The sequence below is a fragment of the Nycticebus coucang genome, chromosome 13, assembly GCF_027406575.1.
Source record: "Nycticebus coucang isolate mNycCou1 chromosome 13, mNycCou1.pri, whole genome shotgun sequence".
In the NCBI taxonomy this organism is placed as follows: domain Eukaryota; kingdom Metazoa; phylum Chordata; class Mammalia; order Primates; family Lorisidae; genus Nycticebus; species Nycticebus coucang.
In genome coordinates this window covers 81,995,537-82,020,755 of record NC_069792.1, presented here as the reverse complement: position 1 = coordinate 82,020,755, position 25,219 = coordinate 81,995,537, and the positions used below count along the sequence as shown (strand labels likewise).

At 34.9% G+C, this 25,219-nt stretch overlaps 2 protein-coding genes across 2 annotated transcripts in view; one reads left to right on the top strand and one right to left on the bottom strand.

Moving 5' to 3' along the window:
• Positions 1 to 24,556, bottom strand: part of MTBP (MDM2 binding protein) — a 68,309-nt gene extending 43,753 nt beyond the window's left edge. Inside the window, exons 1-11 of the mRNA XM_053559298.1 lie at positions 24,389 to 24,556; positions 23,491 to 23,571; positions 22,180 to 22,253; positions 21,942 to 22,093; positions 20,214 to 20,272; positions 18,431 to 18,575; positions 14,985 to 15,102; positions 13,000 to 13,134; positions 11,124 to 11,218; positions 7,636 to 7,708; positions 2,406 to 2,523 (exon numbers count right to left, since the gene is read on the bottom strand). Coding sequence (XP_053415273.1) covers positions 2,406 to 2,523; positions 7,636 to 7,708; positions 11,124 to 11,218; positions 13,000 to 13,134; positions 14,985 to 15,102; positions 18,431 to 18,575; positions 20,214 to 20,272; positions 21,942 to 22,093; positions 22,180 to 22,253; positions 23,491 to 23,571; positions 24,389 to 24,506 — 1,168 coding nt within the window. The 5' untranslated portion in view covers positions 24,507 to 24,556. The remainder of the gene's footprint in view (positions 1 to 2,405; positions 2,524 to 7,635; positions 7,709 to 11,123; positions 11,219 to 12,999; positions 13,135 to 14,984; positions 15,103 to 18,430; positions 18,576 to 20,213; positions 20,273 to 21,941; positions 22,094 to 22,179; positions 22,254 to 23,490; positions 23,572 to 24,388) is intronic.
• A 51-nt stretch (positions 24,557 to 24,607) lies between these two features.
• Positions 24,608 to 25,219, top strand: part of MRPL13 (mitochondrial ribosomal protein L13) — a 36,077-nt gene continuing 35,465 nt past the window's right edge. Inside the window, exon 1 of the mRNA XM_053559297.1 lies at positions 24,608 to 24,903. Coding sequence (XP_053415272.1) covers positions 24,877 to 24,903 — 27 coding nt within the window. The 5' untranslated portion in view covers positions 24,608 to 24,876. The remainder of the gene's footprint in view (positions 24,904 to 25,219) is intronic.

Below are 25,219 nucleotides of genomic sequence, written 5' to 3'. Positions count from 1 at the left end.
TCACCAGTGGATGGATATCTGCATAGTTTCCATTTCTTAGTTATAAGAATAATGCTTCTATAAAGATTTCCTTATAAGCTTTTGTGTGAACATGTTCTTATTTCTCCTGCCTAAATACCTAGGAATGAAGGGGCTCGGTTGTAGAGTTAAGAGTAAGTTTAACTGCCAAACTGTTATTCTTAGTAGTTGTACTATTTTATACCTGAAAATATGTGAGATTTTCAGTTTCTCCATGTCTTCATCAGCATTTGATAGTCATTGTTTTTTATGACAGCCATTCTAGTAAGTGTATTGTAGAATGACATTTTGGTTATTTGCATTCCCCCAAAACTAATGATGTTGGGCATCTTCTAATGTGCTTTATTAGCCATTCATGTATCTTTGATGAAATGTTTATTCAAGTCTTTTGCCTACTTATTAACTGGGTTACTACTGAATTCTAAGAATTGTATAGATTTATCTGTCCACTGTCAGATATATGGACCTAATTTCCCTTAGTGGCTTATTTTTTAATCTTCTTAATAGTGTTTTTTAAAAACTGTACATTTTAAATTTAGGTGAATAACAACTATTTACATAGCATTTACGTTGTATAGATATTTGTAAGTAATATGGAGATGATTTGAAGTACATAGGAGGAGATGCCTAAGTTATATGAAATTACTACTCCATTTTACATCAGTGACTTCAGCATCCAAGGACTTTGGTATCCTAGGGGTCCTAAAGCCCTGTGGATACTGAGGGACCACTACATTTCTAAAGACTCTATCCTGGGCTCTCTTCTCAAGCCTTGTTTTTGATGTATTGTTTTTTCCAACACACAAAAAATTCCTAATTATTACCTATATGCACCTATGGTAGGCTTTTACGTCAGTGGCTTTCCATTATTCACACCTTTAGATAATTACCTCTCCCTTGAATCTGGGCCACTCTTGTGACTAGAATAATTTAAATAACAGAATGTAGCAGAAGTGAGACTGTGCCAGTTCAGGGCCTAACTCTTAAAAAGTTTTGGCAGCTTCAAATTATGAACTTTGATGTCTTTGCCCTGAGCCACCATGTAAAAATTCCAGCAACCTGCTGGGGACATCATGCAAAGAGACCACTTGGCAAGGAAAAGGCTCTGGGAATTCAGAGAGAGAGGGAAAACCAGCTGGCTCTGCACCTAAACAACCTTCAAGTGCAGAGCAGCACCATCAATGACCACTGGTAAGGTAAGTAGAAGAACTAGCTTGCTGAGGCAGCTTAGATTATGGAACTATGAGCAAATAAAATACTTGCTGTTTTAAGCCACTAAATTGTAGGGTAGTCTGTCACACGACAGATAAATGAAACTGCTAGTAAATTCAAAATCTAAATCTCCAGCCATGCCTATTCTCCAGAGATCTAGACATAAATTTCAAACTTTAGATTTCAATCTCCACATAGATAATTTACCTGCATTTCAAATTCAACATCTGCTAAAATGGAATTCAGTAACTCCCCTATTTCTTCTCTAGGACTATGTAAATAGCTGATTTTAAAATTGTATTCCTTGGAATTCTAGGGCTCTGTGGAGTATTTCTACAGATTTCTTCACAATAGTCCTGGTATATATGTTTCACTTATAGTTCTATCACATCATGGGTCACCAAAAACTAATCATAAGCTCAAAAAAGATTAAATAAACTATTGTTCAAATAAAACAAAATTTATGTACAAGCAAAAGTATAAAGGAACATACTTTAACTGGCTGTGACTTTGGGAAAGTAACATTTTGAGACAGTTTATTTCTCATGAAATACTATAATTTGAACTTAATCTCTGATTTTAAAACAGAAGGTAAAATTTAACTTTTATAGTGCCAGTACAGTGGTGAACAGGACACAGCAAAGAGTCAAACCCTTGGAGAGGTTACAGAGCTATTAATTGGCAGAGCCAGTAATTTCTATATAGGTTCTGTAACAGCTTAGTAATTTCTCCAAGCCCCAAGTTCCCCATCTGTAAAACAAGTATATAGGTAAATAGAGATTTCTTATAAGTATATAGGTTTCTTATAAATAGTGAATGAATCAATATTTCTAAGGTACAGTACTTAGGACACTGTGTAACACAGTTGTTAAATAAGTTCTACTAATTTCTGGAGAAAATTGTAATCACAGGTTTTTTTAACCTACCATATAATAAATGAAGACTTTATTTTCATAAATTTGATTCCTGAAATGTCTCTAAGGAACCCATGTTCAATATAATTAGCTATCTAATGAACCAAGTTCTGCCTTTAGATCACTGACATGTTTAACGAATATGGTTATGATACTTTTCATTACAGTAGGTTGTTACAGATAATTAAAAGTCTTAAAATGATGTGGATTCTTTAATCAGTAGTAATAATATGAAATAGTATTTAAAGATTTACTACTTACCACTGATTGTTTTTGGCTTTTTAGCTATATATTCCTTCCATTTTCTTGAACTGAGTTGGTTGGGAGGTGGAGTAAGTATATTACCAACGGTACATGGTAATACAAAAAGAGCACCCACCTGGATAGAACAGAATGTATTTTTACTGATTGCACACTGAGATTCATTCTTAAATAGTGCCATCTGACACTCATGTTTTTCACTCATATTTCACCTATTTAACATGTATTTAGGGCGGCGCCTGTAGCTCAGTCGGTAGGGCGCCAGCCCCATATACCGAGGGTGGCGGGTTCAAACCCAGCCCCGGCCAAACTGCAACCAAAAAATAGCCGGGCGTTGTGGCGGGCGCCTGTAGTCCCAGCTACTCGGGAGGCTGAGGCAAGAGAATCGGTTGGGCCCAGGAGTTGGAGGTTGCTGTGAGCTGGGTGAGGCCACAGCACTCTACCAAGGGCCATAAAGTGAGACTCTGTCTCTACAAAAAAAAAAAAAAATAGTCAACATGTATTTAGTAAGGCTCCCTCTTCCAATAACTCTACTATAAAAACTAAAAAAGAACAATGCTCCATCCTCTGACTAAACAAAACGAAACAAAACAAAAGCCAAAACGTAGACAGACAAAAATAGAAAGTAGCATTCAAAGCTAGACTTCCCTTTTCCACTGAGGCCTACATCTCTGAAATCCTTATTATTCACAATATTCACTTCAAGTTCTGGTTGTGAACGTAATTTCCTTGCATAGTGACAAAACAGCATAAGGCTGAGAGAGTTCTATAGAACACATCTGAAGGCAAGTTAGATACTTTTGTTCCTAGAAATTAGACATTTAATGCTAGTAATTCAAAACTGCAGGAAAAAAATGAATTACATGATAAAAAACATAGCAGCGTCTGACTGATTTATGAGCAAAATCAGCTTATCCATCTTTGTAATCCCAGAGTTGGGGATACAGATGTTCATTAAATATTTGTTCAAAAAAATTACCATAACATGTTTAGTAAATTTTCTGTTTGATTAAGGACTAAATAAAACAGATTGCAATTCTGAAAAGCTGTATGTTGTCTGTTATTTTAGAAATGTAGTTACATCAATCACCACATCCCAATAAAAATCATTAGTTTCTTTCGAAAACTATGGGGAAACTCAGGCAAGGCATTTGCCAAATATAATCCTAATTCAAAGTCACTTTTAATTGTCCCATATATATGGATTGGTTACATAAAATACGTGATAGCTAATATTTTAATGTGATATTTTATTGCCTATTATTATTTTTATTTATGTACTCTTAACTAATAGATACAAAAATAAATATTTTAGGATCAAAGTAAGGATGGTAGGGCGGCACCTGTGGCTCAAAGGGATAGAGTGCTGGTCCCATACGCCGGAGGTGGCGGGTTCAAACCCAGCCCCAGCCAAATAAATTAAAAAAAAAAAAAAAATTAAGGATGGTAAAAAAAGATATATTTATTTTTCTTTATTATTATAGTCATAATCTTTTTAAAATTCATATCTATAACCAAGCATTATGAATTAAAAATAAAAATATTTAGCAATATAAAATCATTACATATATACAAGATAGGTTTAATTTTGTCAACATTAAATCTCAGTTTTTCTTTCTTACACACATAAGACTTCATATCCCAAAACACATGATAAGACTGCACAGTCCAAAAGGTCAATGAACCTGTAATGTGAGTTGCCAGAATGAGTCTCAGTTACAGTTTCTCAACATTTTAGGGATGCTAAATGCAGTTTAATGCACTTATAATCTGACGTGAATGTGCTATAGTTATAAAAGTGGCCATATTTTTAAAAAAATACTAATTAAACTTTTGCTACTAATATGAAAATAGACATTTCTAAACCACACAAACTGTAACTCCCTATAAAACAAATTTGTCAATTGTTGATACTATATTCTTAACAAATTTGGATTCTGATAACTTGTTCTCATCCACACAGTATTCATAGATAACCTCTGAGAGACTTGAGGATGATCTGTTTGGGACACCATTCTATCTCCGGAATATAAAAAACAAACAGCGTTTTAAATCTGAGTTTCAAAAACGTTGATTCAATCTTTTCAGGAGGTCCTTCCCTAAAGGCAGACACTATGAAAATTATGTTTCTAACTCTGCAAATTTCCCTCTTTGAAGGCATACTTCTGGCCATAAGATTAGTGAACATTGCGACTCACTAACAATTCTATCTTGTCTTTTCCTAATCTAGCTTAATTATTAATAAATTAAGCTGTACTTCAAGAAATTTTTACTTATATTCTGGGGCTAATTATAGATAGATAATTTTTTTAAGCTCAGAAGTTGATTAAAAGTCACATAAATCACTAGATTTTAAAATGATTTAAGCATCCGTTTCCTGAGGAAGGGCCTTGTCCATCTTTTCCTCTACTGTATCTAGAACAAGTAGCTGGCACATTGTAGGCAGTACCAAAAAAAAGAAAAAAAAAGTCGAATAAATAAATAGAAACCAAAATATAAAGCACTAGAATTATTTCAAGGAATTAAGATACAATTCAAAACTTCTTTTTCCAAAAATATAAAAGATAAATTAAAACTCGATGTAAAAGAAAAATAAACTACTTCACATTTAGAGAATGTCTAAGATATGCATGTTTCAAAAATCATTTATTTCTTTTGCTGCATTAAAGTGGGAACATACTTCTAAAGTCTCATTTATTTATTCCCTACTAATAACATTAGTATTCTAATTTTTCATAGTTAAGGTCTAAGAAGCAGTAAAAATGACAATCAAATACAACAAATTTAAAATAAAGCAATTGAAAATATAATATGGTTAAATATCAATAGTTTAGGTTGCTTCTAGGATTAGTATTGCCTATCTTCAATAACTAAAGAATTATTCTTTATCTATGTTTAACAAATTACAGGTATACATCTGATTCTAACCTGAAATTTCTCTATAAAATGTCTCTATAAAATTTCTACAAATTTCATCACATCTTCAAATTACCCAGAGAATATCTGATGATTTATACTTTTAAGGAAATTGCTTCACATATATATGTTAATGATGTAGATCACATAAACTTCAAAGACAACAAAAATTAGTTAGCAAGCATCATTTATAGTATACTTAGTAGTTTATAAAATTTATTCCAATTTGGTTTTCATTACAATTCTGAAACAGGTAACACAGGGATGATTATATTTCCATTTTATAATTTGTTTATTTATTTATTTTTTATTAAATCATAGCTGGTGGGAATGCAAACTAATATGTTCCTTTTGGAAAGATGTTTAGAGAACACTTAACGGCCTAAAAATAAACCTGCCATTCGATCCTACAATTCCTCTATTAGGTATATATCCAGAAGACCAAAAATCACATTATAACAAAGATGTTTGTACCAGAATGTTTATTGAAGCCCAATTCATTATTACTAAGTAATGGAAGAAGCCCAAGTGCCCATCAATCCATGAATGGATTAATAAACTGAGGTATATGTACACCATGGATTATTATGCAGCCTTAAAGAAAGATGGAGACTTTACCTCTTTCACATTTACACGGATGGTGCTAGAACATATTCTTCTTAGCAAAGTATCTCAAGAATGGAAAAAAAAGTATCCACTTTATAATTTATAAGCCAGTGAGTGGCAAAGCTAGCTTAAACTCAAATTTTTGTAAGTACATGCTCTTATACTTTAGAGCATGTAAAGTATACACTTTCCTACTATGCCACTTTCCTTTCTTAATTATAATTTAGTAGAGATGATTAATGATAAATGGCAAATAACATTATCATTTCCTAGAATAAAGAGGCTCTAAAAGATCAATCACTAGTTTTACACAGAGAGCTACTTAGCTACTTGAGCTAAACTAGGAGTAGAATATTTTTATTCTTAGTACACAATTATTTTTAAACTATATCAATTCATAAAACTTTTATGCAAATTGATCTGTAGAAAAATATGACTTTATTTACTCTAAAGTAAATTCCCCTGGCTTATGTTCTACCTCAGTCTATTTATTTTTTCATAGTTCTTATGCCTGCAGTTATTTATTTTCTATTTATCCACCAAAATTTAAGTTCCAAGGATTGAAGCTTCATCTCTACAATTCATTACAGGGTCTCCAATATTGAGAATAGTCCCTAGTATACAACTAGAATTAAGGGTAGAGAAACTGTGATTTCTGATTTCAGGATTTTTTTTTTTTTTTAAGCATCAAAGAAGGCAAGAAAAGCTTCATTTTTCTCTGTTGCACCCCTTTTAATAGAAGGATTTGTTCTGTAAAATTTGGATTCAGTCAAAAGGCTGCATTATTCAAAAGACTATTACATTTATAGAGAAAGAGGCTGGAAGTCAAAATTTTAACTTACCATATAGACAAGCATCTTAAGGCCAAAATAGTATTTCCTTTACTGTATCAATTTTCTAATAGAATTATAATGAAGATTTGATTATAGCATCATAAGAAAACTGCTATAATTATAATATTATTTTCTCCTAGCAGAATTGTTTGATTATAGCCTATTTGTTGTTAAGACAGTAAGAAAATGCTATCTAGATATTGCCAATATGTATTTTGTGCATTAAAAATCATTTTCATAGAAATATAACGGTTGAATAAATACCCAGAAAGGCAAACTTTACTTTTTCCTATTAAAACCTGGACTTTACTTTAAACAGCTGTTTCCACTTAAAATTCTTTATAGTTACAAAAGGTAAAACTGTCACATCATTATACATACAATAACTATTAAAATACCTACAAATCTCCTAAATCATCAGAATTAAGTAAGAAAAACTTAAAACTCCCAAATGATAGCTTAGTGAAGCTTTAGAAGGTTTTTTCACTTCCAACCCTTACCCTACCATGAAAAAAGTAATGCATGTCTATAAATGGCTTCTCACAAAATTGAAATCAGATGTTGGAATAGGTTAACAATAAACTGTTGTAAAATTTTAAAACTTTAAAGCAATTAGCAGTCAGAAAGCTTATTTCTGAAAATCTCTTCTAAAAATAAAACATCATTTTGTCTGCAGAGTACTTTTAGAGTTACTATGAGAAGTTCAAAACTTCTCACTGTGAATTAATACCAAAATCATGTCACTTTACATTAAAGAAACCAAGCCATTAAGCCAGACAGATGAATATGTTACATTTCTTTTTCCTATACATCTATAAACCATCGCTTCTCAGCCTTTTGGCCAAGATAAAAAACTAAAGAAACTATAGAGATACCTTGCCACACAGAGACGAAATCTGTTCCAACAGCAACATGGAATTCTGTTTGGTATTGTTTTTTGTCAATCCTCTGTACTAAGGAGTTAAAGAAAATGGCAACTCTGAAACAATTTACTCCCTAAGTTTGATTATTTTAATTCTTCTACAAGTTGTGTAAATTCAATTATAAAATTTAACTGAAGGAATTAACAATTATTCCTTTCCTTAGGATAATTATTTTCCTGATTATTCAATTCTGAAATTATACTAAAAAATACTTCTACTATAAATAGTATTACTATAAACAATCAGAACAAGCAATTTATAAAACAGCAGCTTTTGAATAAAAATTCAAAAACACTATCCCAATGTTTCATTTCCAACCAACCTCAATTTCTTTTTATACAAGAAAGACGTTCTGTTCTTAGGTATATTTCTAAAATTTCTTACATATATATCCTTAAAAGTGAGTTAAAAACACATTGAATATTTGCAGATATATGTGATAACATTTCTATTTACTTCAGTGTAGAAAAAGATACATCAGCCAACTGGTACTTATACATCAATCATGTTGACAGCAGAAGAAACATTTGAACATTTCATAAGTTTATAAATTACTCTGTTTTTCTCCACAGATTCTTAACATTCTTCTCTCCTCCCTACCCTGTAAGTACTGAGTAGGAATATGATCAAGTCCTCTGCCTATTCCAGAAGCATAAATACAGTACTTGAGGGGGAATGTTTTCTTCTGCAAGTTGTAGAACATTTTTTAAAATAATAGCATAAAAAGTATACTGAATATTACTTAAAAACAAATGGTCAAACACCTAAATGTTGGGTGGTACCATGAAAACAGTTTAAACTGTTCTTTTCAAACCATTCTGATGCAGACAGCTTTTCTGGAAATGAGATCTTCCCTGGAAGCCCAATATTTAGAAGAGAGAGAAGAGGTGCTGCTCCAGTTGTAGTTAGGGCCCAGAGCCATGCCTGCTCAACTAATCTTTCAATCCCATCACTCAAAGAGCTTTGGTTAAGTTCTAGATTTTCCTTTAAAAAAAGTTTGAAGGGACTGGAGCCGATGAGGGGGGACTCAGAGGGCAGAGAAGGGAATGGGGTAGTGAATGTAAGGAGCGGGAGGGCTGGAGGGATAGGTCTGCGGGGAGAGAGGGAGTGGATGCAGGGCACCGGGTAAGGACGAATTAAGGGGTGGGCACAGGAACGGAGTGGGACAGGGGGAATCCCGTGCAGGGAAGGAGATAATTGAGGGTGTGGACGCAGGGTGTGGGATGCGAGTGGACGGAGTAGGCGAAGGGACGAAGGGAAGGGTGGGCGAGCATGTGGCGGTGGGCGCATGGAAGGGTGGATGCGGGGTGGGAAGATGGAGGCGGGCGCAGGGGTGGGGTGAAGGACAGCAGTGGGGCGCGCGGAGTGGAGAGGGGCGCGGGGCCGCGGGGGCCGCTACCTGAGCAGGTGCTGCAGCTGCCGGCGGCTGCAGGCGGACCAGGCCAGGCCCCCGTGGGCGCGCGCGGAGCCACCAGACGCCATTACGTGGCCGCCGGGGCCGCAGTCGCTGCCGGGCGCGCCGTCGTGCTCCAGGCCTAAGCTGCAGCGGGAGGTGGCTCTGAGGGGTGGCCAGGGTCGGGGTGCCCCGGGGTCGCAGACGGGCGAGTTTTCCCACTGGGTCGACCCCTGAGCTAACGGGGCTCACCCGGTGGAGCGAGTCGCAGTCGCCTGCCTCAGTTTCTCGCTGGGGAGTTGTGCTGGCCTGGCAGGATGGTTTCTACCTCTTTTGGATAATATAAAAAGGCTTTTTAAACGTTGAAGCCCAATTAGTACAGGGTGTTGTATGTCTTGGGGACAGGTGGCAATGGGGTGCAAGGGCCCTGCTAGACTGCTGATGGCAGATTTTTTGCTCCAAGAGCAGTTTACACCAGTGTGTTGAGTGTGTGACAATCTGTGGGGTGCACAAATTCTATAGTGTAATAGTTGGAGGAAATGTGCCTGCTCTTGGCCACTATTTCCATTCCTAGGCATTAAGGCAATGGTTTCACACTGTAAGAAGGGAGCTTTTAAGTCGCCACCAGAATTTATGGGGGGCTGCTATTGGGATGGGGGCGGGGGATCGCCAATTGCCAGGCACCCCCTGGAAATCCCATGTGCAGCTGAGAAGGCTTGGTGGGCATAAAGGATGGGCGCTTTCACTTTTTACTTCAGAAGATTTTGTACTGTCAGCTCAGCACCTGTAGCTCAGCAGCTAGGGCACCAACCACATACACCGGAGCTCACAGGTTCAAATCCAGCCCTAGCCTGCCAAACAACAATGGCAACTACAACCAAAAACAAACTGGGCATTGTGGCAGGCGCCTGTAGTCCCAGCTACTTGGGAGGCTGAGGCAAGAGAATCGCTTAAGCCCAAGAGTTTAGGTTGCTGTGAGCTGTGACACCGCAGCACTCTACCCAGGGCAACATGGTGAGACTCTGTCTCAAAAAACAATAATGATAATTAAAAAATAAAATAAAGTAGTCTTTAAAAAAAAAGTCTTCGTACTGTTTGAATTCTTACTGCAATTGGATATTATTTTCATAATTAAAACATGAAAAATCAAAAAGAAAAGAAACCTGCCACTCTAGGTAAATGAAAATAGGAGCAAAGGTTTGCCCATGGGTGGCGCCTGTGGCTCAATGAGTAGGGCCCTGGCCCCATATGCCGAGGGTGGCGGGTTCAAACCCAGCCCCAGCCAAACTGCAACAAAAAAATAGCCGGGTGTTGTGGCGGGTGCCTGTAGTTCCAGGTGCTCGGGAGGCTGAGGCAAGAGAATCGCGTAAGCCCAAGAGTTAGAGGTTGCTGTGAGAAGTGTGACCTCACGGCACTCTACCCGAGGGCAGTACAGTGAGACTCTGTCTATACAAAAAAAAAAAAAAAAAAAAAAAAAGTTTGAAAACCATTGGTCTATGGCAGTGGTTCTCAACTTTCCTATGCTTCCCCCAACCATAAAATTATTTTCGTTGCTACTTCATAACTGTAATTTTGCTACTGTTATGAATCATAATGTAAATATCTGATATGCAGGAGACCCCCAGAGGGGTTGCGACCCACAGGTTGAGAACCTCTGGTCTAGAGCATGATTCTAATACAGGACAATAGATTGTCCTTATGCTGAGACACAGGACATTATAACTGCACAAAAACCTTCGAGTATTACTTCCATAGCCCTACCCACGACAAATAAATACAGCATGAAAATAAAGGTGCTTGCCTAGGAGAAACATTTCTGATAGGATAGGTTTAGAATCCAGAATGTGGGAAAAGCAAGAACCTCTTTTCCCAGCAAATCCAGAAATAAAGAGTCTGGCAGCCAACTTGGACATCAACATTAAAACAATAAATAAAATGAAATAAAAATGTGTGCATATTTAACACATATATTTACCTGACACGAACAGAACATTCTATCTGGTGCAGAAAATGTAATCTAAAATGAACATATAAATGAAAAGGATACAACTCAAATTCGATGTCTGACATATAGCAGGAGGGCAGATCTGATAATTTTATCATCTGTACAAATTCTAAAGCAGGGCCATAATAATGGAAAACCTAAAAAAGAAATTAAAATTGTATGATGCTTTAAATACTACAAATGAAAAAAAAAATTTTCAAATGATTATTAAAAAACAACTTTTTACACATTATGCAAACCAAACATTTAGTCCTCTATAGCAGACAAGAATTTCTTTCAATTCTCCCTTTCAGAGTAGACAAATATGAAGATCTCTCAGTAATTAGAAGGAGCTTTAACAGGAGAAAATAAGTATAGAAAGAGGGAAGACAAAGGATAAGAGCGCTCAATGTTTGCTGTTTATTTTCAACAAAACAAGCAGTGTTGAAGAAAAAAATTAGCAAACTCTCTTAGCAGGTAGGATTGCAGTACTAAAACAGGGAAAGAAAAGCCACTCCAGGATGAACTTGGGTTGAATGGTATGTGGAGAGTAAAACAAAAAAAATTCTGGAGAAAAAAACTGAAGAAATTAGAAGGAAATATAGTGAAGCCAACCATGTGCTATATGACACAGAAAGCTCCATTCTGAGAAATGAAATCAGAGTACTGCATTTCTTTAGGTAGCACCTAAAACTAAGTTACAGTAATCTAGTAAGACAGTTATTTCACTAGTTGGAGCTAGGGTGCTTCACATAAACATTAAAGAGACCATGTCTTGAGAAAGCTACACCAAGTTTTAAACTTGCAAAAAGCTGAATAATTTGACTATATATAATGTGTATAAATAGTATACATAGGTATAAGCACATATGCACATATATATATGGTATATGTATGTATACAGTGTTGATGTGTATATATGACTTTGTATGTATACATAAACAGAGAGAGAAGAGATAGATCTTACATTTTTTTGAAGAGGTTAAACTCTCTAAGATTCTCTTTAATAGTAGCAAAAGTTTAGATATGTTACTCATATAGTTGGGGTCATCAACCTTATGATAGTAATCTTTAGAAAAGAATTTAATATTCTTCTGAAAGATGATCATAACAAGTTAATTAAGCAATTCTAAACAAATATTAGAAATAAGTTCACATCAGAAATTATGCCCCCTTTTTTGTACTACTCTTTGATCGGAAGATATTAACCATCTATTTGATATCCTTGTAACTTCATGACCAAAATGTTTCTTTGGTTATTCTTACATTGGGTCTTTTAAAGTAGATTTTTAAAGTACTTCCATATAAAACCCTCTTCCTATGTTATTTCTCCAATGTTAGAAAGCCAACTGAATGCTTTTCTAATTAGTGTATTTTGTAATTACTTGCATTTTAAGAAAACATCTGAGACATGGGATGAGTAGGAAGCATATGTCAGGTACTATGTCAGATGTTAATCTCTTATTATGTCATTTATTCCTCACAGCTTTGTAAAGTAAGGGTGTTATTATTGCCCCTACTTCATAACTGAGTTAATTAATCTACCCAAGATTATATCCAGCACCACACAGGTGACAGGCAGGTTCCAAACCTAGGCCTCCCTAACATTAAAGTTCCTTCTGCTCTATCACATTATCTCCAAATTGAGTCTTAGACATCACATACTAAAGTCCAAACTAAATGTGGTTTCAGGACTACACTGATTTAAAGATACCATAATTGTAATATATTTTTTTAAAAGTTTAAAACAATGACAGCTTCGTTAACATTTAATGCCTATAACAGTACAACTTAAGCATTTAATTATACTAAAAATTATGCTAGTGAGCATACTTAAGTACATATATATTAGTAATAATTAACGCAAGATTCAAACATATTTTATAGGAACAAAAATACACACAAACAAATGATTACAATAATTATTAAATATAATTACCTTTGGCAAAATGTTCTTATCCTTTAATGGTAGTATCTTTTTGCCGAGAAAGCCAATATTTAAATTAGATATGCTAAAATTCTTAGGTGTGACTCCCTTTAAACAAAATTCAGGAAAACTAATTTCAAATCCAAACTGAAAAGAAACCAAGAGAACACAGCTATAAGCATCATGAATGCTATAAAAATGAATACATCTTATAAAGTAAAAGTTGAGAGGAAGCTCATGTACAAATTTATTTTTGATTCTTCAGCTCAAAGTGTGGTTCTCACATTTAGATGCATATCCTTCTTATTTCAACCTAGACATCAATTTTTCATGAAAAGCTCTCTTTAACTCTATACCAGCTGGCAAGTATGTTAAGCCCATTCTATGCAAAATACCTCTTTTGCAATGTGCAATATTTGGATTCCCACCAGTCGGGAAGTTATGCAAAGACAAGCTGTCTCTATTATTCATTACCAGATCCACAGTACTGTGTCTCACACATAGTTTGCTTTGAATATGTTGTTGACGAGAAGATGAATTGCTACAGAAGTAGTAACAGAAAGGATGCAACAGTGACCGTAGCAGCAACAATAATGATGGCTAACACATACTGAGTGGTTACTTTGTATTTAAATAATTTAATCCTCATAAAAATCTACGAAACTATTATTAACACAGTCTTACAGATGAAGACAACTGTGGCACCAACAGGCTAAGTATTACCCAACATCTTAACACAAAACTAGAAAAAAAAGAGCTAGAATTTGATGGTAGGCACTGTAACTCTAGAATTTATGTCCTAGTCACTATAATGCCTCTTGGCTAAAAAGCAATTCTCTACCAAAAAAAAAAGTGATTTCAAGTTCTAAATTTATCCTGTGGAGATATAGACATTAATATTCTTCCTATTCATAATAAAAGGGTCACACGAAAAGAACTTTGCCATTATCAGTCCATATGGAGACTTGCAGTTTCAGAAAACATATATAAAAGCAATTCTAGCATCTTTCACTCCCACTTGGCTACATAGGTTCTTCTATATTAAAATACTTACAGAGAAAGTTCACCTAAAGATTTAACTTTCTTGAGATTAAGATGAGCCAACACACAAATCATCAAGACAGAATCAGCCACATTAATTCCTATTGTCTCGAGGTCTTATTAAACCATTATTAAGGAAGAATTGGAAAGGGAAAAAAGTCTCATAATTAGTGCAATCAAACTTTAAAGGAACATAAGGGCCTATGCATGCTACTACGCGATCCTAAACAATATGTAAAAAAGCTTTCGTTTAGTTTTGCCTAAAAATACATAAATTACTAGGAACACTTACTCTAAAATGGATATAACTTATAAAAAACACCAAACATATTTTTCTTTCATAGTAAGAGATGTAAAATGGAATATGAGCTTCATAGAAATTTAGGACTAGAAGAGTCCACCTAATACATCATTATCATCTTGTAGACGGAAAACATGAGGTCTAATAAGGTTAAAAAAAAAATTGTTCAAAATCAGAGGGCTGGTTAATAGACAACAGAGATTACCTAAGATGGTATGACAGGTAAGAAAATACTATATTCTTTTTTTTTCCCCCGGACCCAGAAAATACTATATTCTACGAAGTTTTTCTAGTAGTTTAAATGTGCAATAAAATAAAGCTATGTGAATAAACAACATGAACTCAACCAAGATCTAATTCTATGTTTTAAAACACTGTTACATTCTAGAATAAACTGCAGTGCCCAAAACATAATCACAGTGACTATTTAAAGTTTACAAAAACTAAATAAAATTAGAAGTTCAGTTCATCAGTTGTCTACGCAGTGGTAAGACAGCACAGATAAAGAACATTTCATTATTGCCACAAGTTCTATACAGTACTATTCCAGAACATCTTCATAAGGTACATTTTCATTACAATTAAAATATCTGTATTGTAAATAAAGTGGAAAGAGCTTATTTGCAAACTATGGTAAATTGAGCAATGCATTTACCTTTCTTTCCCGTATCTGTATCTTTCCCCTCCATAATTCCTTTGAGTCAATAACATTTCTGAGATCTTCTAGGGATACAACATTAGCAGAAAGGTATTCCACAATTTTCTGACAATTCCTATAAAAAAAGATTATAATGATTACATACAGCATATTACATTTTATTTAGATTTAATGATCATGGTTAACAACAAGCCTAAGAGACAAAACTACAAAGTTTATGTTGCTGTTTTTTACTACCATTATTATCGCACCCCATTAAGCGAGTCTTCGAGTGAGCTGTCAAATATTCATTGAATTCCAACATGCTCATGAATTAGGAGTAATTATCTTTAGTACTAAGGATAAAGAATAGACTTTCCTCTTACTATTAGCTTAAATGAGTCAGATGTACGCACACTCACACACTCGATGTCCGTTCCTTATCTTCAAAAAGAGAAAGAGAACTGCTCTTCTGAATTATTCTCATACAGCTTTGTATGGAATTCTATATCACTTATCACAAACTATCTTACTATTAGCATTCCTGTTTGTCCTTGCACTTTAATGAAAAAAATCATGCCTTTTCAATTTCTTAAATTTCCAGCATCTATTGCTGTACTTGCTATAAAATGAGTGCTCAATAAAATTTACTGATGCAGAAAAAGCTTTTGATAATATCCAGCATCCCTTCATGATCAGAACACTCAAGAAAATTGGTCTAGAAGGGACTTTTCTTAAACTGATAGAGGCCATCTACAGCAAACCCACAGCCAATATCATATTGAATGGAGTTAAATTGGAATCATTTCCACTCAGATCAGGAACCAGACAAGGCTGCCCATTGTCTCCATTGCTTTTCAACATTGTAATGGAAGTTTTAGCCACCGCAATTAGGGAAGAAAAGGCGATCAAGGGTATCCATATAGGGTCAGAAGAGATCAAACTTTCACTCTTCGCAGATGATATGATTGTGTATCTGGAAAACACTAGGGACTCTACTACAAAACTCCTAGAAGTGATCAAGGAATACAGCAGCGTCTCAGGTTACAAAATCAACATCCATAAATCGGTAGCCTTTATATACACCAACAACAGTCAAGTTGAAAAAGCAGTTAAGGACTCTATCCCATTCACAGTAATGCCAAAGAAGATGAAATATTTGGGAATTTACCTAACAAAAGACGTGAAAGACCTCTATAAAGAGAACTATGAAACTCTAAGAAAAGAAATAGCTGAAAATGTTAACAAATGGAAAAACATACCATGCTCATGGCTGGGAAGAATCAACATTGTCAAAATGTCCATACTACCCAAAGCAATATATAATTTCAACGCACTCCCTATTAAAGTTCCACTGTCATATTTTAAAGATCTTGAAAAAACAATACTTCGTTTTATATGGAATCAGAAAAAACCTCGAATAGCCAAGACATTACTCAGAAATAAAAACAAAACAGGAGGAATCACACTACCAGACCTCAGACTTTACTACAAATCGATAGTGATCAAAACAGCATGGTATTGGCACAAAAACAGAGAAGTAGATATCTGGAACAGAATAGAGAACCAAGAGATGAATCCAGCTACTTACCGCTATTTGATTTTTCACAAGCCAATTAAAAACATTCAGTGGGGAAAAGATTCCCTATTTAACAAATGGTGCTGGGTGAACTTGCTGGCAACCTGCAGAAGACTGAAATTGGACCCACACCTTTCACCATTAACTAAGATAGACTCTCATTGGATTAAAGATTTAAACTTAAGACATGAAACTATAAAAATACTAGAGGAGAATGCAGGGAAAACCCTTGAAGAAATTGGTCTGGGTGAGTATTTCATGAGGAGAACCCCCCCAGGGCAATTGAAGCAGCTTCAAAAATACACTACTGGGACTTGATCAAACTAAAAAGCTTCTGCACATCTAAGAACACTGTAAGTAAAGCAAGCAAACAGCCCTCAGAATGGGAGAAGATATTTGCAGGGTATATCTCTGACAAAGGTTTAGTAACCAGAATCCACAGAGAACTCAAACGCATCAGCAAGAAAAAAACAAGGGATCCCATCGCAGGCTGGGCAAGGGATTTGAAGAGAAACTTCTCTGAAGAAGATAGGCGCACGGCCTTCAGACATATGAAAAAATGCTCATCATCTTTAATCATCAGAGAAACACAAATCAAAACTACTTTGAGATATCATCTAACTCCACTGAGACTAGCCTATATCACAAAATCTCAAGACCAGAGATGTTGGCGTGGATGCGGAGAAAAGGGAACACTTCTGCACTGCTGGTGGGAATGCAAATGAATACATTCCTTTTGGAAAGAGATATGGAGAACACTCAGAGATCTAAAAATAGATCTTCCATTCAATCCTGTAATCCCTCTGCTGGGCATATACCCAGAAGACCAAAAATCACAACATAACAAAGATATTTGTACCAGAATGTTTATTGCAGCCCAATTCATAATTGCTAAGTCATGGAAAAAGCCCAAGTGCCCATCGATCCACGAATGGATTAATAAATTGTGGTATATGTACACCATGGAATACTATGTAGCCTTAAAGAAAGATGGAGACTTTACCTCTTTCATGTTTACATGGATGGAGCTGGAACATATTCTTCTTAGTAAAGTATCTCAAGAATGGAAGAAAAAGTACCCAATGTACTCAGCCCTACTATGAAACTAATTTGGGGCTCTCACATGAAAGCTATAACCCAGTTACAACCTAACAATAGGGGGAAGTGGGAAAGGGAGGCGGGGGTGGTGGATAGAGGGAGGGGGATCGGTGGGATCACACCTGTGGTGCATCTTACAGGGGTATTTGCAAAACTTGGTAAATGTAGAATGTAAATGTTCTGGCACAGTAACTGAGATAACGCCGGAAAGGCTATGTTAACCATTGTGATAAAAATGTGTCAAATGGTCTATGAAGCAAGTGTATGATGCCCCATGATCATATCAATGTATACAGTTATGATTTAATAAAAAAAATAAAATAAAATAAAATAAAATTTACTGAATGAAAAAAATTGTCAACAAATTCAATCTGAATACCTATGTAAGGATTAAAACAGTAATATACATTTAATCCATACCAAAATATCATAAAATACAACAATGTATATTTATTTGTATGTTGGCGTGTAACGTGAAACACAAATATGACATTACAAAACTAGTGTATAGCATACCCGTGTTCAAAAGCACAGTGTGTTTGGAGAATAATCACTTAAGAGTTATAAAACAGCATTGATAGTATTTACTAAAATCTTAAATATCTCAGAAACATAAATATGAAATGAGAAAAATCTAGATCATTCTCACGAAATAATCTCCAATCATAAGAAAAACATAAAATTTTATCTTGTCACATTAAAATAATTTTCAAATGCTGAGTCTAAAAAATTGTATCATATTAATTGTGAAAAAAGACAATGATCAAATATGAACAAAGAAGCTTACGTTTCACAATGATTTCCTGCTATAGTTACTTTTGCTGAATACCATTCCTTCAAATGTTTTAATGCTCCTATAGCAGGTAAACAGTCTTTCCATTTAGGAGAATTTTTGTCAGAAGGCAATAGTATTATATCTATCATTGCTCTACCTAGAAAGGGAAGAAGGCATTTTAGTAGTTAAAAAAAAAAGTTAGATTTGAAATATCTCAAAATAGTGCCCTGAACAACTGAATTTTGTTTACTTAGTAAATAAAGAATTTTAATTTTAATTTCTGAAATTCTTTCAAACAATACACATCTATAGGAATTCAAAATTTTAAAGTGTTCATTTGATTTAAAGGCTTATTATCTTGAAATAGCTGGCATATGCTAAAAACTATGACCTAGGTCATAATTATTTGCCAAGTCTGCAGCAGTAATTATACACATTTTCTCTCAACAAAGGAAAAAGAAAATCTGTGCAATTTTATATTTTCCTACACTGAATTTTATTACCCAAAAGGGATGATTTAGTATAAAATTACAATGTTCAAATAAATGATTTCTCTTTTAACAGGACAATAAAATACTCAGAAAGCCCATTATACTGACATCATTGGATCCTAAGACAGGAAAATTCACAAAATTTTAAATTTCATAGAATTATAAATTTACTCAAGCACCAGAAAAATCAAAATGAAACAGAAACCAGGTTCAGCGCCTGTAGCACAGTGGTTATGACACCAGCCACATACACGGAGGGTGGCAGGTTCCAACCCGGCGGGGGCCTGCTAAACAACTACAACAAAAAAATAGCCAGGTGTTGTGGTGAGTGCTTGTAGTCCCAGCTACTCCTTGAATACAGGGCCAGGCGTCCTCAAACCTTTTAAACAGGGGGCCAGTTCACTGTCCCTCAGACCATTGGAGGGCTGGACTATAGTTTAAAAAAAAAAAAAACTATGAACAAATGCCTATGCACAATGCACATATCTTATTTTGAAGTAAAAAAACAAAATGGGAACAAATACAATCACACGGCCGCATGTGGCCCTCAGGCCGCAGTTTGAGGACCCCTGGATTAGACTATAAGCTATGAGGTCCTTTATGGTAATCACATGTACTTTATTCATTACTGTATACTCAGCTCCTAATACAATGCATGACATGTAATACACACAACAAATACCTACTTAATAATAACCTTCAATAATTAAAATATTCAGAAAAGAATCCTCTTCACAATTGTGGATGCCAATTGTATCAAATTTTAGACAACTACTTTGTTAAAATCATCTTAAACTACTTTAAGGTTAAGGATTAAGATTAAAAACAATTTTAATACTATGATACTGTAGAAAAACGCTGAATAAAGGGCTTCTTTTACTGTATGACATTCCACCTGATAATATGTATACTAACCTCGCCATTTAAAAATATCATCTAAATTATCTAGTTTAAAGAATACCTTTTTACAGGACTTGTTTATAGGACTAGTGTTCTACAGAACATACTCTGGAAAACAACGGTATATAGTGGAAAGACTCTTCTTTAGTGTTAACTAAATAAGGAAAAAGAGATGCATATTTAATTTTCTAACATCTAATTTTTGCCTAATTGAAGAAAAACAATGGAAAAACTGTAAAGTCTCAGTAAAATAATTGATAAAATAATGACATACATTTTGCATCAACTTCAATTAAGAAGTTATTTTTCATCTTGAATTTCAAGATTCACATAAATTTATCAATCATCCATAAACAGTGTTTCAGATAAGATATGAATTATTGTAAGAAGTCATAACATATTACCAGGCGCAGGAAGCTTGTCTGATAACTGATGTAAATTTTCTGCAGACTCTTCATAAAGGCTAAAAGGGTAAGTTAGAAAAAAAATACAAATACACGTTACATATAATCATAACAGTTAATTTAAACTAAAAGCATCCCGGTGCCAGCCACTGTTAAGTATGCTAGATACACTATCTCATTTGATCCTGATCCTGATGACAATCCCATGAGGTACTACTATAATACTATTACTACCAATATCCCCACTGTACATAACTTGCCTAAAGTTTATCGTATGAAAGTCATGATTCAAGTCATGAGCTTATGAGTAAGCTCTTACCCATACTCAATAAACAAAAAAAGAAACAAAATTCCATAAATCATATCTAGTCTATTAAATATAAATCTTAACTAATAGATCAAAGATTTTTCTGAATCTTAAAAGGAAATGCTAAGTATTTAATAAAGAAAGATATGACTTTTCTTTCAACAGTATTTAACAGCCCTTAATGAAAAATACTGTACCCTCTTTAGAATCTTCAAAACCTGTTTTTTTTGTCCATATGATGAAATTTTTTTCATAATAGCTTATTACATATCATAAAGGTACTTCAATCCTTTATTATAAGCCCACATTGTCTAAAAATCTTAAGACATTTCTCATAGGATGTATGAAATGTAAAAGAAAAAAAGAAACTAAAGGTATCCTATGTTAAACTCTAGTTTTCAGGCTCCCTCTTGTGGAAATAATAGGTCACTTAGAAATATGTCATCTTTTAATAATGGTAGAAAAATAAATGGTATGATAAATGCCATGATAAATGTTCTTTTGGTATATGAAAGCCCCTAAAAAATCATCTAAAAGGAGCCTAATACTTTATGGATGAGAAAACAAAGACCCAGAGAAGTTAAACAAATAGCTAAAGTCCACTTCTACCAATCCCTGTTTCAATAACTTTTCCCTGCTTCTACAAGGCCTCCCTTCATTAATCAGTACAAATATGATCTGGAAAAAAAGAAAATGAACTGTTTTAAGTTTGAAGTTATTTACAAATATACTATAATATGTGAATTCTAAAATAAAACAAAAGCAGTTTTCTGTCATGAAATATTTAATGTTATGGAAGAATAAAGTCAAATGTGTTAACTATTGAGAGATGAGATATTCCATGAAAAAATATTATCACAATTTATGTCACCTGGATCAACTTATATACTGGACTACAAATCAAAAAATCTAAAAGAAAACTCAATCATGTATATATTCCTCAAAAGCTCTTTACAAATTTTAAAAGTTATCCGAAAATATGAAAATAAACATAAATTGAATGTACACAATCACACAAGTCAGCCTGAAATAGAAAAATAAAAATGATACTTTAGTTTGAATGCTAGCTGTTAATACTAAAATAACATTTCTTTGTAAGCTCTTAAATTACAATTTATCTGGCAGAATTTATCTTCAAGAAAGTAACATTTTAATTGAAATATCACTTTTTATGATTTTTTAAATTATGTAAGTTTAAGAAACAAAACATTTTCAGATATCAATTTTTGCATTTTAAAGAACGTTACCCAGATAAAAGCCTCAAATTGCCTAATGTCTTCCAAAATTAAAGATTAAAAATTTCAATTAATCAGAATCTCCTTAGTATAGTTGCTAAAATATGTAATCTTCATCCTCATTGCTTAAAATAACTGTCTAATGTTACAGACTGTAAAGAAAGTATAAAAAGGATATAAACATACTCAGCCAATGATAATGATTCCCTGCTATTACTATCTTCTTCTTCAAAACATTCAACGGCACTCAAACATTCTTCAGTATTTGTTTGAAGAACATCTTCAATTTTGTCATTTTCCATATCAAAATGTATCTCTTGCCAATCAGAACTACAAAACTAATAAATTAAAAAATTGCATTTAATAATGGATTTATGCAATTAGCAAAGACATTCACAGATAGGTAACTTTTAATTTGTATTACCTGATAAAAGCCACATACTGCCTGCACTGCAAAGAACCACTTCTTGGAACCAGGTATACCGCCCACTGAACAGGCTTGAAAACAAAATCACACTTATTAAAGAAACGTATCATAAATTAGCAGATATCACAGCATATATGCCATACTTAAGAATTAAGTAATTATAAAATATATAGCTAAGTTTTATATACACACAGTTTTTTTAAATCTGTTAAAATATCAAACAGAACAATCTGCATAAAGAACAAAATTATTTATTCAAAGAATACTATGCTTTAGTTCAGAGGTATCAAACCTTTTTTTTTCTCTCTACTATACATTGGAAGAAGAGTTGTCTTGGGCTACACATTAAATACACAAACACTAATAAAAGAGAATTAGTCAAAAAAAAAAAAAAGTCAGTGCATACTTTTCCTGATATCCCATACCACAGATAATCAAAAAAAAAAAATCCTTACAAAATCAGCATGCGGCCCACAGACCAAAGGTTGAATACACCTGCTTTAGTTAATCGCAATTCAAAATCTATATTCTTATTTTAGTCATCAATTCAAACAGATTAAAATCCTCCGTAAACATGATGAAAATATACCTACTAAATCACTATTGAGTACCACAAAACCACCCATGTCATTTTAGTGAAAACAGTTCACTTTCCAAAGACTATGTAGGTTGGTTCAGCCTGGCTAGACAGAGGAGTTGAAGAGTCTGTTTTGGCACCTCCATTTTTCTGATGTTAAACTCTAGTTTTAAGGAACTTTAAAGAACACTCTCAGATAAAGGAAAAGATAAGGAAGTAAAAGAGAAGATAACCATCAAGATAAGTAGATACATTTTGTATAATGTTAATTGAAGCTAAAGCAGGAAAGATTTTTATAAAGGAGCAGTCAAAAAAGTGAAATACTTCAAAAAGTCAAAGCAGGTAAGACTAAAGAAAAGACTACTGTGTTCAGCAATCATGAACTACTTTGAAGAGAATCAATGAAGAGTTAAGAAGAGAAAAAAATAATGGTAAGGAAGTCAGTGTGGGAGCATTATTAATGTATTTTTACTCAGGACAAGATCCTTCTCATGATGATAAAAGGACAAGCAAATTTCATAAAGGGAGCAAAACTCAAGGTGACAGCCTAGCATAAATTTCATAACAACTTCATGATATTATTCAAGCATTAGAGGAAAGGAGTAATGTCTTTTCTAGTTTTGCATTCCTATTCCCTTAGTTACCTCCTTGTACTCCCAAGTGACCAAATCAATAAATTTCCAATACAAACGATGTGCCAGGAAAAAAAGAGAGGTTTATGTTATATTTACCAGGAAAAGTACTATCTTCAGGATTAATTGAAGCACTAATGCTTCTTTTCAGGAAATGATAAACATCTGAAGCTGTTAAGTCTGAAAAGGAAAAAACATATCAACTCTAAGGGCTCCAGAGTAAAGTAATCTGACCTATTCCAAATCCACCACGAGAGACACTCAAGATCAATAAATTGTACGTAAAATAACTACACACTGCTCAAGATCTGTTAAATTTTGATATAGTAAATCAAAAGCAAGGGCAGAAAACAGAAAAGGCTCCTGATTGATACATGCCAGCCAGTTAGCACAAATCCCAAATTGCCCCCAAAAGAGTAATTTTTAAAAAGGAAGCTTTGTCACCGTATTTTTTGCACAACCACATACATTTCCTTCCCCAAATGCCTGTTCCATCGAAACAAATGGAAAATAAAATGCAATAGTGTCTAGACAGGAGCATCAAAAAAGCAGCGCAATCGCAAAAAGTTAAAATCATTTAAAATTGATCATTTGTCATATAACGAAGGATGTCTCCTTCCATTATAATGTAAAGTCTAGGACAGAAAGACCCTTACCCATCTCGTTTCTTTGTGTATTATGTGCATGTGAAACACAAGAGCAGAAATACCTGATGACGCATACGTTTTGAAACAGCAGCAAATTCCATTACTAAGGCACAGGAAATTTATTGTCAAACATTTATTGTGCCCAAAACGTGTGAATGCTAGAATCTTGTATCCACAGATTTGTCCTTATTTTTACAGGAAAATTACATTTTTTCAGGCCTCATTAGATCTATTCCAGACGGACTCATGGCTCTGAGGGGCAACTAGATTAAGGTCTCCCCCACTCCCAGCAGAACTCAAGGACAAAATTCCTCCCTCCGGTTCCCGCCCTTTTTCAGCCTGGCGCTTACCCGGCTGCCTCTCAGTACCCTCTACGGACGCCACTTCTGGCCCACACTCCGCCCCTCCACTCGCCACCGACGGGACTCTTCCGTCCCCCCAGACCACCAGCAGCAGGTAGCGATCCATGTCTTCCCAGGTCACTCGGGGCTTGAAGTCCCCGCTTCCACATCTAAACAACCGCGCGCTGTGACGCATTTCCGCTTCCCATCGCTTTGGTCGGCAGGAAATTGTGTCCTCCGTCGATGTTCCTCGGTTTTCCAGCAAGTGGGTTGTTCTCAGAAGCTGTTTCCTCAATTATTGGATTATTTACTTTTACATGACGAAACTGCCACCATAGGGAGATCAACAGGGACCCAGGAATGGAGGGAAAAAAGAAGAGTGTTGAACGGGTTCGGAACTGTCACGCTTAGGTATCTGCGTTTCCGCCGAGCCAGTACTGCCGAGTGACCCGGCTTAGTTACTGGAAAAGAAGGACGGTCTGGCTGGTGGGGAGAACATGTCGAGTTTCTCCAGGGCGCCGCAGGTGAGCTTGGACTCATGTGGGCTTGCTGGGGATGGGGTTCATAATGCTGGCAGAAGGACAGGGATGGTTTCGGGGAAGTCAGTAGTGAAGCTAAGTTGGCAGGGAAGCTGAGATTCTTGGCCAGGATGTGCTTTGGGAAGGAAGGCACACACACAGACATACGAAAAGATTGTCAGTCTGGCAGACACTTGCTTTTTTTCTTTTGGTATGCTTATCCCCCTCTTTTAAGACAGCCCCTTGTCTTTTTCTCAGGAGCGAGTATTAGAAGAGAAGGTCAAAGAAGAAATAAGGTGGACTACGTAGGGTATCGCAGACC